Raw genomic sequence first — 13,571 nt, forward strand, 5'->3', positions numbered from 1 at the left:
GGTGGGGGATTCGGCGATGGTAATGCCGTTGAATGTCAAGGGGAGGTGGTTAGACTCTTTCTTGTTGGAGATGGTCATTGCCTGGCACTTATCTGGCGCGAATATTACTTGCCACTTATGAGCCCAAGCCTGGATGTTGTCCAGGTCTTGCTGCATGCAGGCTCGGACTGCTTCATTATCTGAGGGGTTGCGAATGGAACTGAACACTGTGCAGTCATCAGCGAACATCCCCATTTCTGACCTTATGATGGAGGGAAGGTCATTGATGAAGCAGCTGAAGATGGTTGGGCCTAGGACACTGCCCTGAGGAACTCCTGCAGCAATGCCCTGGGGCTGAGATGATTGGCCTCCAACAACCACTACCATCTTCCTTTGTGCTTGGTATGACTCCAGCCACTGGAGAGTTTTCCCCCTGATTCCCATTGACTTCAATTTTACTAGGGCTCCTTGGTGCCACACTGTCAAATGCTGCCTTGATGTCAAGGGCAGTCACTCTCACCTCACCTCTGGAATTCAGCTCTTTTGTCCATGTTTGGGCCAAGGCTGTAATGAGGTCTGGAGCCGAGTGGTCCTGGCGGAACCCAAACTGAGCATCGGTGAGCAGGTTATTGGTAAGTGCCGCTTGATAGCACTGTCGACGACACCTTCCATCACTTTGCTGATGATTGAGAGTAGACTGATGGGGCGGTAATTGGCCGGATTGGATTTGTCCTGCTTTTTGTGGACAGGACATACCTGGGCAATTTTCCACATTGTCGGGTCGATGCCAGTGTTGTAGCTGTACTGGAACAGCTTGGCTAGAGGCGCAGCTAGTTCTGGAGCACAAGTCTTCAGCACGACAGCTGGGATGTTGTCGGGGCCCATAGCCTTTGCTGTATCCAGTGCACTCAGCCGTTTCTTGATGTCACGTGGAGTGAATCGAATTGGCCGAAGACTGGCTTCCTTGATGGTGGGGATATCGGGAGGAGGCTGAGATGGATCATCCACTCGGCACTTCTGGCTGAAGATGGTTGCAAACGCTTCAGCCTTGTCTTTTGCTGGTTCAGAATGATGCGAGCCAGTAATACCAAGTTATACTGTCAGCTATGCACCGCTCTGTACTCAGGTAAAGCAGGACTCTATGCACATCTTAAAATATATGAACAGAGCTCTCTGCAGCAGCCACATAATGACAGTTAAACTTTTATTGTTCGGAACAGACGAATGGTTTGTTTATATCATCAGCAAAATATAAAGGCAGTCCACATGGAATCAAAAAAAAGTTTAAAAAGATGGCTTAGCATCAATATTGGTTATACTGCACCCCAGGGGTGTTAGACTACCACCTTGAAATGTTCTCACACCACTTGCCAAAAATTTGAACGATTTCAAACCCATGTTTTTGCATTTTTGTGTCGATGCATTGCAGAATCCTTATCTCAACACAGAAATGGAAGTATAACTAGCCTATTCAAGGTAGTCATAATTACCATATGGATAAGTTTAAGATACAATTTTAGTATTTAAGTTCAGCAACCTAATAACCAGCCTTGTTAAATCCTTATAGTTCTTAGATACAATTCCTCCCTGTCATTTGATCTTATATACTGTAGAATGCTTATTTATTTGATAGTCCTCAGATGTAATACGTAATTGAATAGTTGCAAAAAGCAGACTCGAGTTCTCCCAATGGGCTAATAAATAGACGTGGTCATCAGCTTCACTTATGTCAAGCTGTGGCTGCTTTGTGCTCTTTCAAGCACATGTGAAAGAGGTTACCCTCTGAAGCCTTAACCTATGACTCTGGAAAACTGTCAGACTCCTGGAGAAGAGAAATATAAGCAGAGACTGCCATTCAATTGGTCTAGGGTTTCTGATCATAATGCTGACAGTAATCCATTAAAATGAATGGGTTACCATCAATGTTACAATTGGAAAAACTAGACGATTAGGTGCATTTTTGGAGTTTTAGAGAAGTGTTTTCACTGAATAAATTTCACTGAGGAATTTTACAGTATAGCTCTGATAAGACCATTCACACCGTTGCTATGTGTTGTGTTCTGCATAAGGTTTGAATCTGCTATAGGATTGTGGTGGGCATTTCTTTGAATGGTGATGATTGATCAGGAAATTTATGCCAATACCATCCTGAATTATTTAATGTTCAGAGACACGAGTCATCTTCAGCACATTCATCACAGTATATTTTAAATCAAGTGAGATTCTGTGTGGGAAGCCAAACTATGGAGAAAATACCCCTTCAATACAGTTTCTGAAACCGGGAAGATTTCAAAACCTATAAATTGTTTCTCTAAGTTCTTATATAATTGGCTTTGCAGATGGTTTTCAAGTGGCCCTTTTCCATTTGGGTGAGATGACGCATCTCATTTTAACTTCTAGTTCTATCCTTTTCAGTGAAAATTAACAAAAGGAGGCCCTTACCCTGGGCTGCTCTGAATAAAATTACTTTGAGAAGTCATTTCAAATCACTTTTTATTTCTTAAAAAAACACTTGTGCAGCAAGGAAAAAGAACATAGAAAATTATAAATAGAGTTAACTTCAGTATATTGGTTCAGTGTAAGAAAATAAACCACTCTGCCTTAGTAAATACTTGAGCATAACTCTCAGCACCAAGACAATTGCCTCAGCTGGCTACATTTTTTCTAAAACAGGAATAGCCACAGACATGGCCTGGGGCTCAGCCTCTACTTTCACAGGAAGTAAAGTCAGATGGTAGGATTGATAAATTATCAGCTTACTGAAGGGTGAGGACTTGATGTACTACATCCACAATCACCTTGTACCCTCTCCAACTGATACTCCCAATTTGTAGATGTTTCCAAGCTTCCTTTTTGAATGTCATGTAACTCCTGCTCAAAACAAGTGCCCAGATTATCTCTCTCGACAATTTTGTACCCCTCCCCTTGAAGGCACTGACTTCAGTTCCAGTTCCACAAGCCCAAGTTCACCCTTCAGTACCTCACCAAATGGCTACGATTCATGCATGAGCTTCACCAGTGAGTGTTGGTCGGCTATTTGACTGTAAAGGGCAACACAGCCAAGTTTGATATTGTTACCCACAACCCCGCATTTCCAGCGAGGATTGGTGGTTAATGACCATCAGCAGGAATCCTGTCCAATTTTCCCCTCCCTAACTCAAATGGCACTGACTTAATTACAGTACCCAGTAAGGACTGGCCAACTCAACACAGACCAGAGATTGAATCTGGGATTCAGCTATTCATGGGAAAATTTATTGAGTCATTGGGGAAGCCCAATGTCATTGCAAATGACACACACAAAGGGGGAACAGCCTCATTATCTGAACTGGCTGAATAGTCAATCAGCCTAGATTAAGGAAGAGGTGTCCAGCTATTGGCCCATAGTAAACTCTTGTTCTTAAGTCTCTTCTTGTCAGAAATCCACAATTTATGGCAACAGGGAAAATGAACATTGTACACTTTTAAAGTTAATTTGTTGCTTTTCTTTTTGCATGTCATTTCTTAGCCTAGAGGGTCAATCGGTGAGCAGCTCCCAGGCTTCTGCAAGTGCCAATCTCCAATAGATAACTTGGAAACAAACAGTAGCCCGGTCTGATTCCAATTTTCCCCTTCCTACATGGCCAAGCTAAAATCAGGTAGGCACACAAAAACGTCCTGCGACTCCAGCAGGCAACGCATTCCACTAGCAACACACTGCATCGGGCTACCTTTTATAGTACGTCACATTTCGTGCTTGTAAACAAAGTTTACAGATTTATTTTTAAGCACATTAGACATAATTGAGTGGCACAAAACGGGCTTCCACAGTATCAGGAGGTTGATCTCCTTTATTTTGTATGCTTTTCCTCTCAGATTAAAATCTAAGTCCATCCCACATCAATCTTGTTAGCCCTTCTTCTGTTGGCTCACACTGGTGAGGAATCAACTCTTAAGGGTTTCCCATCTGTGTGTGTATTGGCTGCCAGCTACTTCCTGCACTACCAGAATGGACTGTGCTGGAGTTTATTCGTGGAAGATTTTGTTCGGTCTGGTAGCTGCCAAAAAGGTGGAGAAAACAGACACACATCAGATAGCATGCAGAATGTCACTAATATATCGTGCTGTTATGTCCAGGTATCAAAGACAGAGACTGAGTGTGAGTACATGTGTTGAGGTGGCTGCTGGTCTTCCTCCGGTGGTTGCATTCTTATTATGCCAATTTTAAGCTTGCACCTATTTCTAAGACAAAATAGTTGGTTTTGGTGCAATTGTTTTGAACGAGCTTTTAAAAAAAAGTGCAAAACGCTCCCTTGACGGCTGTTGCCAATAACTGAGCCTTACAGACTGGATAATCCTAGGTTCAATTCTTAGATTGTGCTGAGTTACTGGATTTCAGCCAGGGCAGCAGAGGGGGCGGGGGTTAGAATTGACCTTGGTAGGATAGGATAAATCAGCCAGGGTCTCATTTTTAATTGCTATTTAGTAACTTCTGCTGTACAGCAAGTTTGTACACGCTGAGTGAGGATGGGAGCGGGGATGGCTCTCATGCCAATAGTTGAATAGTTTGTCAACACTCACTTTCTTCATTCAGATGTAAACAAAGGCACCTTGTGTGAGATTAAAAAGGGTAGCCAACACCTATGGACCATATCCCAACAAGTCAGCGCCTTAAGAGGAGGGGTGAAAATTGGAGAGTATGTGGGGCGAAGTCAAAAAGTTCGGAAGCCAAGTAAAAACCCTGGGCTGTGGAATGCTCCTTAATGTCTTTCTAGTGGTTTCCTCCTGCTGATCACACTTGCTTCATATTTTGATGACACAAGTATTTACTCTGTCCATTTGTAGTGCTCCGTATTATTAACATGAAATTTAGTGTTATTTACAGGTTATTAGGCTAGATTGTGCTTTGTTTTGGATTGTTTTGTTTCAGTGCAAATGGTGAATATAAAATTGTGTCCCAATATGCAGACTGAATCTTAAAGGAAGTATCTTGGGAGAAACACTCTACTTGCCTAGGTATACAAACATCCCATTTATATTAAAATCTATATATAGGACTGGGTTGTGCAGCAAGTTAGAACATTATCCTTGTATTTCTGGCACCTAGGTTCACATTAGTCCAGCCACAAGAAACTTTGGGCCAGTCTCAATTTAGTGCCAAGTGGATATGAGTTATAGCACAAAGCTGCCCACAATTCTATTTGGCAGTTTCACTGGGTGGTTGATGTAAGAAATGGAAATGTAATGCCTGTAGAGGAGGGGAATTCTTCTGAGGCTGAGGTTCATTCATACCATCACGGGAAAGTACAGGAAGCTTTTACAGTGCATCTCATTCATGCGATACTTGCCCGGAGTGTTTTATACTGACACTGGGTGGTTGCAAAAAATATCTGATATCTTCAATTTACTAGCACTGAAATTGCTCATCTTGAGCGCAAAACCACTTTTTTTCTTTTCAAAAAAAGAGGAAGTAAGGAGGCTACAAATCCAAATAAGGACTAAAACATTTTTTTTAAAAACCTATAACAAGCATAGTACTAGTTCAGTTTACAAGTAAATCAGATTTTTAAAAATATCGACAGGAACTGCCCTTTAAAAAGATTCAAACTAAGCTTTTTGTTCATCCACATCTATTTCCAAAATAATTAGCAGCTTCAGAAGGGAATTATAGTGGGAGTACAGCTAGTGTGCATTTCTTTTGCTGGACAGCTAAAGATCATTCAAAGAACAGCAACTCTTAAAAGACCCCAGCTCTGTTTTATTCATTCAGCTGTCTGCTAAAACTGATAATCTACAATCTACTCGTTTCCTTGCTGCCATTTTCACCCCCTTCTGTATGGAGAGGGCTGAGCAGGAGTGGCTCAACAATATCATTAAAAATGAAGTGCAGCCATCACAACGTTTTACAGTTTTAAAAAAATAATTTACAAGAGATTCAATTTTTTTTCTCCCTCAAGTCCAGGAATTACTATTTTTTCCATAAATTCATAATAACTTTCAAAGTCCAGACTTTGGAAAGTGACATGATAACATTAAGATTCCTTTAGATTGTGTAAATACACAACTTTCTGCACTTGTCAAAATGGAACTCAAAAGCACAAGAAAGAATGAGACATCACAAAGAACATAAACAGGTCGCAAACTATCGATATGTTTTGGTGCCAACTTCGGCATATGCATGAAAAACATTTTTTTGGCAAGTCTGACAGACTTACAGATTCAAATAATCACAAGTCCAGGCACTAAATTGAGAAGTTCAGCTTTTGGACCTATGGGATTTTTCAACCCCTGAATGACGTCCATTGAAGTAGTTGCTTATTGACTATTTTGTTTTACCCATGTGTTTCTAAAATCTAACAGGAGTTTGGCAGTGGTGAACGTTTGCATTTTACATTAAAAAGTTATCAATATATTGCATAAATACGTGTAAAAAATAAAACTTGAATGTGAAACCTGTTTTCTTCATGTAGAAGAGTTTGACCTCTTTTCTATAATCTGTTTGGTCAGTCTTTCCCCGCCCATTAGTAGTTCATTGAAAGCTACTCCTTGTAAAATACATGTTGACCCCTTCCAACCTCCAAGACATTTCTATTCAGTGGAAGATGCTTGAATGTTCTTGTATGGCTGCTTTTGGTCCAGAAGGCTGGCAGGTTGAGGTGACTGAACTATCACGCAGTTAAGCGAAGTACATTGTACGTAAGGTGTCCTGGTGAACCTGCACGGCTTTAGCAAGTGCCTGGGGATCCCGTCCATTACTCTGTCCGGAGATATGGCTCCCTTCTCCACTGTGAACAAAATAAGCAAAATAAACAAAAATCTCCTTCCATTTGCCCACTCTGACAATTCGTAACAAATTAGGATCTCTGCAAGTATTTCTTTACACAGAGGGTAATCAACAGTTGGAACAAGTTAAAAAGATAGCTATTTGAGGTCAGAGCACTTGACTCATTTAAGAAACAGCTAACTATATGCTGTAACAGGAAGATGGTATTTTGAAAGAATAAGATCAAATGGGCCAAAGGACCACCTTCAACTGAACCTATCTTATCAAGTACCCTTGGAAAATCTTCCCCCAAGATGCTTACAAGTGCACTCAAACTCCCAACTGCCTAGGCTTTGGGCTCTATTTGTCACAATAACACTGCAGCTGTTGATTGCTCAACTACTCCCTCATCACCTTTGCCCTCATCCCCAGCAAAACCATCACTGTCTCCCATCCCTATTGTTTGCCTTGAAACAGGCCCCATTTTGGTTCCCTCCAGTCCAAAGGGTGCAGACTCAAGAGAGGACTTGGCACACAACTAGCTTACTGATCCATCGCCAGATCTGGCTGGACCACAACCGAGCATCGTTGTAATCTGTCAAAATCATCCACTGCTCCAGAGGGCAAAGATAACTCCAGGTTCCTTTTCTCCACCACCATCTGCCTCCTTAAATCACTCTCCCCATGTCCCCTCCACCCTCACCTCTAACAAGAAGTGTGAGAAGCTCATGGGATTTCTTCAACACAATCCCAGATACTATTTCCCTCTGCTGCTTCCTCCCCTTCCCCACCATGCCAAACATTCCCCAATGGACCCCATACTCTCGCCCTGAACCCCCAACTCTCTCTCTGGTTTTTCTCCCATCCAACCCAGGCCATCTCCAAGTTCATCTTGTTTATGAGACCCACCTCCTACACTCAACCCCATTTCCACTAAACTATTGACTACCCAACTTCCCTTTTGGCCCCATGCTCGTTGATATTGTAAATGTTTCCATCTCCTCAGGCACTGTCCTCATACCGTTCAAAACCATCGCCACCCACTTCCTCAAAAAACTCACCTTTGATCCATCTGTCCTTGCAAACTACTGCCTCATCTCCAACCTTCCTGTTCTTCCAAAGTCCTTGAATGTGATGTTGGCATCTCAGGTATGTGCTCATCTTTCTTGCAAACCCCATGTGACTTCATCCAATTAAGTTATTGCTCCTCCCTAGCACCAAATTAGCCCTAACCAAAGTCTTGACCAATGTCCTCTGTGACTGTGTCTCAGCAATATGTGGCTCATCTGAATAGGCAAGAGATTATTTTCCAATGTTAAATTAGTCATGTTTACATTGATGTTGTACTCGATGTAGTACTTTCTTTGTTTTTTGACTTTCAGAAGCTTGAGCACCTCAGGGCTTTATAATGAATCTGTATACTAAAAGTCTATGAAAAGTAGAATGATGCAAGAGAAGAAATATCTCCAAAAGCTGATGGACTGAAGTAATATATCAGTAGGAAATGAAAATATGTTCTTAGAGAAAAGTTTAATTGCTTGGAAAGATATTTCCACATTCAATTTAAATTTTTATAGGAAGCTGCAGATGACCATCTGGATGTTGGAAGAGAGCAGCTGTGTTTGTGTGTGGAGAAAGCTGAGTCATAGTTTACTGACAGGAGGAGAGTACAAACTCCCAAGACAGACAGAGATTGACACAAACAATTTCTGTGGAAATTGTTGCAGATCAACAATTCAAACCTGACAAGACAGCTGCAACGCCCACAAATCCTCTCACTTGTTCATTTTTGTTGGAATTTCATATAATCTGCTTCGATTACTGTGATATCAGCAAAGATGACTACCAACACCTGTTCTTATCCAAAGGGGAGAGAAAAGTAAAACTTAAACTCCAGTTGCCCTATGGTACAGTTGATCAATGCTATAGATCATGGAATTGTAGGACATGTGCTCATGGCTCCACATATACTAAGTTGTTTATTTCGGCCACATGCAGGCTCTGCACTTCACCACAAAAAGATAACATTAAACAAAAAATTTGCTTATAAAATAACCACAGAAAGTCACCCATGGCCCACTTTCTTGCGAGAGTATGACCCAAGCAGAGGCCAAAGTTAATCATAAATATATCACAGCACCATTACCAACCAGTCCCAACCTGGCTCTTTACAAAAGAGGCAAAGCTGTAGCAAGAGGCATTATTACATGCTTTTATATTAAGTAGTAAATATATGCAAATTGGTGGTGTAGATTTACAGCAGTTAGTCAGACCATTTCCCTTACCTGTCATGTTCTTTGTCGACCAGGTGGTATCTTGCCCTGAATGCCACCAATCTGGCATAATAGGCTGGTGCCGGAATGGAGACAGAGCGTGTGCAGCGCACATAAGTGTGACACAGCTGATAGGTCAGAATCTGAAGCTCATCTGCGGTGAATCGATTGTCGTCCCACAAGACATAATAATGTGAAGGTCTGCTGGTGCCCTGCAGTGGTAAGGGATGAAACCATGAAATTTCAAATAAAAGAATAGCACTGAAAAAGCATACTGAAATCTACCTCTTCACTGCTGTATGTACTTAATGTTAATGTCTTTAAGGACGTTAGCTTAACTCCAGAAGTCAGCTGTTCTGTTCCATACCTGCCCTGGCCAAAATCTTTTCAGACCGCCACATCCCAAGAAAACACAAACTCAAACCTCTTGCCACAATTTGAAAATGTTTTTACATGTCCGCTCTTGTCTTTCCTTCTACAAAGTAAATTATAAAATTGAAAACAACTTTCATTCTGACACCAACATATTATGCTAGATTAGTGGCATTCAAAGCAAGATACCTCCTGGTGGACAAAGAACATGATGGGTAAGGGCAATGGTCCGAATAACTAGTGTAAATCTATCTCACCAATACTTCCCACTATCTGGGTTAACATATGAAGAATGACTGCTTCGATAAAATATTGGAGTCATGTGGCCTTGGGAGGATGATCTGTTAACATGACTCACCAACTTCAGGAGTGGAGGGAACAAAGGAAAGTAATTAACCTTTTCTCTTCCCAAAATTGGCAGATTACCATTTTGGAAACAGGTCTCAAACACCTTTGTCCCATTGTGTATGCAGTATAGCACCATACCATTTTAATTTAAAAACTGAATGATGGCTTCCTTAATGTCACTGAGTAAATACAGTGTCCAGTGTCAAACTGATCCCGAGAGACCAGGAAGGTCCCAGGTTGAATCTTAGTTGAATGAGTGAATCTCTGGCGTATACTGAATGAAGTGATCTTAGCCAGGTCAGCAGCGTGCATGTTATAACTGGGGAGAAAACTATAGTAAGAATGACTGTAATAATAGGAAAGGTGTCTTAACATTTGTTTATGAAGCTAAATGCTGTAACTCAAGACACACATCACTGAAGAAAGAAATAATTAGATTTCCAAGACTATATCAGTTAATAAACTGATTTTGATGTTCTATAAGTGAACTGAAATATTAAATTTACACTGCAATCTCCAAGATCTTTTACTGAAACACCAAAATCAGGCAGGGAGAGAGATGACATCTTCAAAATGTAATTACTTTTTCACAACATTCCATATCTCCATTTCTTTAGCAATATCCTGAAGCCAACCCTGCTGTGCAATTGGCATTCTTCTCTCCCTCTACCAATTTTCTTTGTTACGAAGTACTTAACCAAATTGCGTCTTGTTTCCAACTGGGGAAAGTCTCAATTTATCAAAACAGCAGCAGCAGTCTTTTCATGTAGCATTCAACCTAGGGATCCTTCACAGAATAAGTCCTTTACTTGGCATAAAGGGAGAGTGAGAAAGAGCAGAGGTGTAAGAGTGAAATTAGTCAATCTTTAATTATATTGCTTATTGTCGGGGTTGGGGGGGAGAAAGAGAGAGAGATAAGTGGCTTAACGTACTGAAGTTTAACTCAGGATACACATAAGGAAGGAGAGTTGCCGAAAATAAATTACAGAGTGGTGCAAACTTTCTCTCAATAATTTAACTCTATAAAGCTCAAGCCTGCTGAAGGCCTGAATGCTCTCCCATGTCTAATGCAGCTCTTCTAATATCTCTCACACTGATGGATATAAAACAAGCATTTCTCCTGATTGGTAATTCCCTCTGACCTCTCTCCCCATTGTAATCTTTCTCGAATCTATTTCTCCCTCCCTCGTCTCTATGTTAGCAATGCTACTGTGGTCAATACTCCTAAACTGCAAATGCACCATCCTACATGATCTTGCTGCTCCCTACATCCTCAATGTGTTGACATCAAGTCTTGTTACACAACCTGACCTCAACTCCCCATCCCAGAACCTCAAAACTGTAGAATTTCTCCTCTCCACCCCCCCGCCCCCACCTCAGTCTTCACTTCCTCCAACAATTGTCAAGTTTTTAAAGCCACTACTGGTCCACATCTAATCATTATTTCCTGTGTACCTTACCTTCTCTTTTCAGCCTTGGTGTGGTTCTGCAATGTCGGTCTTCGCCCTTCGTAAATTTCTCAATAAACAGACTGCATGTGGTGCTTCCAATTTATATCAGCCATGTCACAAGCTCCATCCTTAGTAATTCACACCCACGCCTGCGTGTATCCTATTTTTGCAGCGATAAGTGGTACCATGATAGGATTGAATGGGGAAGAACAATTAAGGAAAGAAGGAAGCAACAAATAGAAATCAAGCGAGCTAGGAGAGGAATGGAGACTGTCAGAGAAAAATATGAGTGCTGGTAGCCCAGGGGTGGATAGATGTACATGTCTTTTGATTCAAAAAGTAGTTCTGGCAGTACCACCTGTGTCCTGGAAACTCCTCTCCTAGCTTGCTCAATTTCTATTTGTTGTTTGCCTTTCGTTTTTAGATGGATTTAAGAAAAAAGGAGTCATTTCATGCTGAGGTTATTTATGTTAGTTTCTGTTGGTAATGGAAGTTTGCAAATTGACCTGGATCTGGAAATTGCATCTGGCGATCTGCAATCCTCCCCATCAACATCAATTAACCTGTAGACATCCTTAGAACCTATTTAGACCAGTTCCCCAGAGGATGTACCTGGGCAATTGCCTTAATGGATAAAACCAGGTTAGCAGCTAAACATACTCCAGACCCTAGACTATTTTTCAACAATGCCACAGGAGATCAGCTAGTGTGTATAAATTCCCCTCAGCTCTCCTATTCTGTAATGGTCACAAGTACAAAGGTACTCAACGAACCTGAATCCCAGCATGGCTGCACAAGTAGAAATCAAACTCAAATGGGTGGGTGATATTGGTATCAACCGTTGTTCCTGCTGGTATGTTCCCACTTTTACCAATCTGCGAAAAGAAACAAAAAAATCAGCATGTAATATTTTTTGAATGGGAATCATTTTGCCATATTTAAAGATTCATTTCATATTAGTTCACATTGTGTATTAATGCTAAGCGCATTTTCAGGTTTGTGCACTTTTAAACCAGACTACAAGTTCAGGTGATTCTGGTACTCTCTTGCAGTTGTAAGGTGTGCTAGTCGCAACAGTGGAGTCTGGATACCAGCAGAGATACAGATCCAGTAGGTTTATCATAGATATTAATGTCAGTACAGGTTTGAAATCTTATACCCTTAATATTAGCTTGGGTGCAGACCCTTTACTTCTCACCTCAGCCCTAGCGCAAGTCTGATGTAGTATTTATGTCCGTAAACCTCTCATCAGTCAGTAGTTAGATGAGAACACATCAGTAAAGTTATCTCTGTTCAAGCGTACATAGGATGTCTCATGTTTTTAATACTAAATCAGTACTGACTATCAAATTATGATATACTTTGCAGAATTCCTTTAATAACCCTAAATTGTACCCTAATCTGATCACACAGTGGAAGCCAATTTAGTGGAGGCTATGATGGTAATTTCACTTTAAGCAAAATCAATTAGTACTGACTGAAGTAATGGGTGACAACATCTGCCCCAGAAAATTCTCCTATAATGAACTTCCACCATCAGGTATTCCCCGTTAACGTTGGTCAAATTACTTCTTTTTAATGTAGTTTGTTACAGATTTGCAGTTTTCTCAATAAAAAACACTCCTCGACTAAGCCATACAGACTAAGATGGCCCCATGTTCTATCAGTGCTCTATCCTGAATTTAGCTGATCTTAGCCAGGGTAGCAGTAGGAACAAAGAATCTCAATGTCACTCAGGACAGTGATGGGGAAAATTCAGCTGGATTACTGATTCTGATAGCCATCCAGAAACCTCTGCTACACAGTGTGTATACATGGATGGGATCATTCTTGCCCTCGATACCTCCATAGTCAAATATCCTGCTAGCATTCATTGTCTGAGCTTACACATGAAGCATAGCTACTTTAGAGGGCTGCAGCACCCATGGGATGTACTGAGTAAGAACTAGCACCTTCAAGAGGGGAGAATAGAGGAAAAGAAAAAAAAACCCACGAATGGAACAATAACCCTGACTTCCATCAATAGCTTCACTGAAGTTACTTCACTGTGTGAATACCCTTACCCTCTCGCTTTTATCTGCACAGAAGAGTCGTGTGTGATGCCGCTTCTGGACAACTATATAGGTAATTCCAGGCTGATAATCTTTTTCCAGTTTGATACATGCATCACGGATAGCCAAGAGTTCATAGTGTAAAATCTGGAAAAGAAGGTTTCAGGTGGTTTGTTAATTTAAATAAGCATTTAAAATGGTTTTGGTGAGGAGCGGAGGAGAAGGTTGCTGCAACAGAAAAGTTTGGCAGGACTAGTAATGTAGCTGTTTGTGAAATGCTGTCATCAGGAAATCTTTGGTTTGCAGGCCAAAGAAATACTAAACAATCTGATGTGTCAGATACAAGGACAAACAT

General features: G+C 41.1%; 1 protein-coding gene and 1 long non-coding RNA gene across 2 annotated transcripts in view; one reads left to right on the forward strand and one right to left on the reverse strand.

Moving 5' to 3' along the window:
- LOC137342571 (uncharacterized) overlaps positions 1–13,571 on the forward strand; it is a 33,908-nt gene that overhangs the window by 11,867 nt on the left and 8,470 nt on the right. The window contains exon 2 of the long non-coding RNA XR_010967291.1: positions 3,488–3,617. This is a non-coding gene — a long non-coding RNA (uncharacterized lncRNA). The remainder of the gene's footprint in view (positions 1–3,487; positions 3,618–13,571) is intronic.
- Positions 2,456–13,571, reverse strand: part of LOC137342570 (protein argonaute-1) — an 83,921-nt gene continuing 72,805 nt past the window's right edge. Inside the window, exons 16-19 of the mRNA XM_068006537.1 lie at positions 13,229–13,363; positions 11,939–12,040; positions 9,007–9,206; positions 2,456–6,743 (exon numbers count right to left, since the gene is read on the reverse strand). Of these exons, the coding sequence (XP_067862638.1) occupies positions 6,635–6,743; positions 9,007–9,206; positions 11,939–12,040; positions 13,229–13,363 (546 nt within the window). The 3' untranslated portion in view covers positions 2,456–6,634. The remainder of the gene's footprint in view (positions 6,744–9,006; positions 9,207–11,938; positions 12,041–13,228; positions 13,364–13,571) is intronic.

This window comes from Heptranchias perlo, chromosome 26 (assembly GCF_035084215.1).
Source record: "Heptranchias perlo isolate sHepPer1 chromosome 26, sHepPer1.hap1, whole genome shotgun sequence".
NCBI classification, from domain to species: domain Eukaryota; kingdom Metazoa; phylum Chordata; class Chondrichthyes; order Hexanchiformes; family Hexanchidae; genus Heptranchias; species Heptranchias perlo.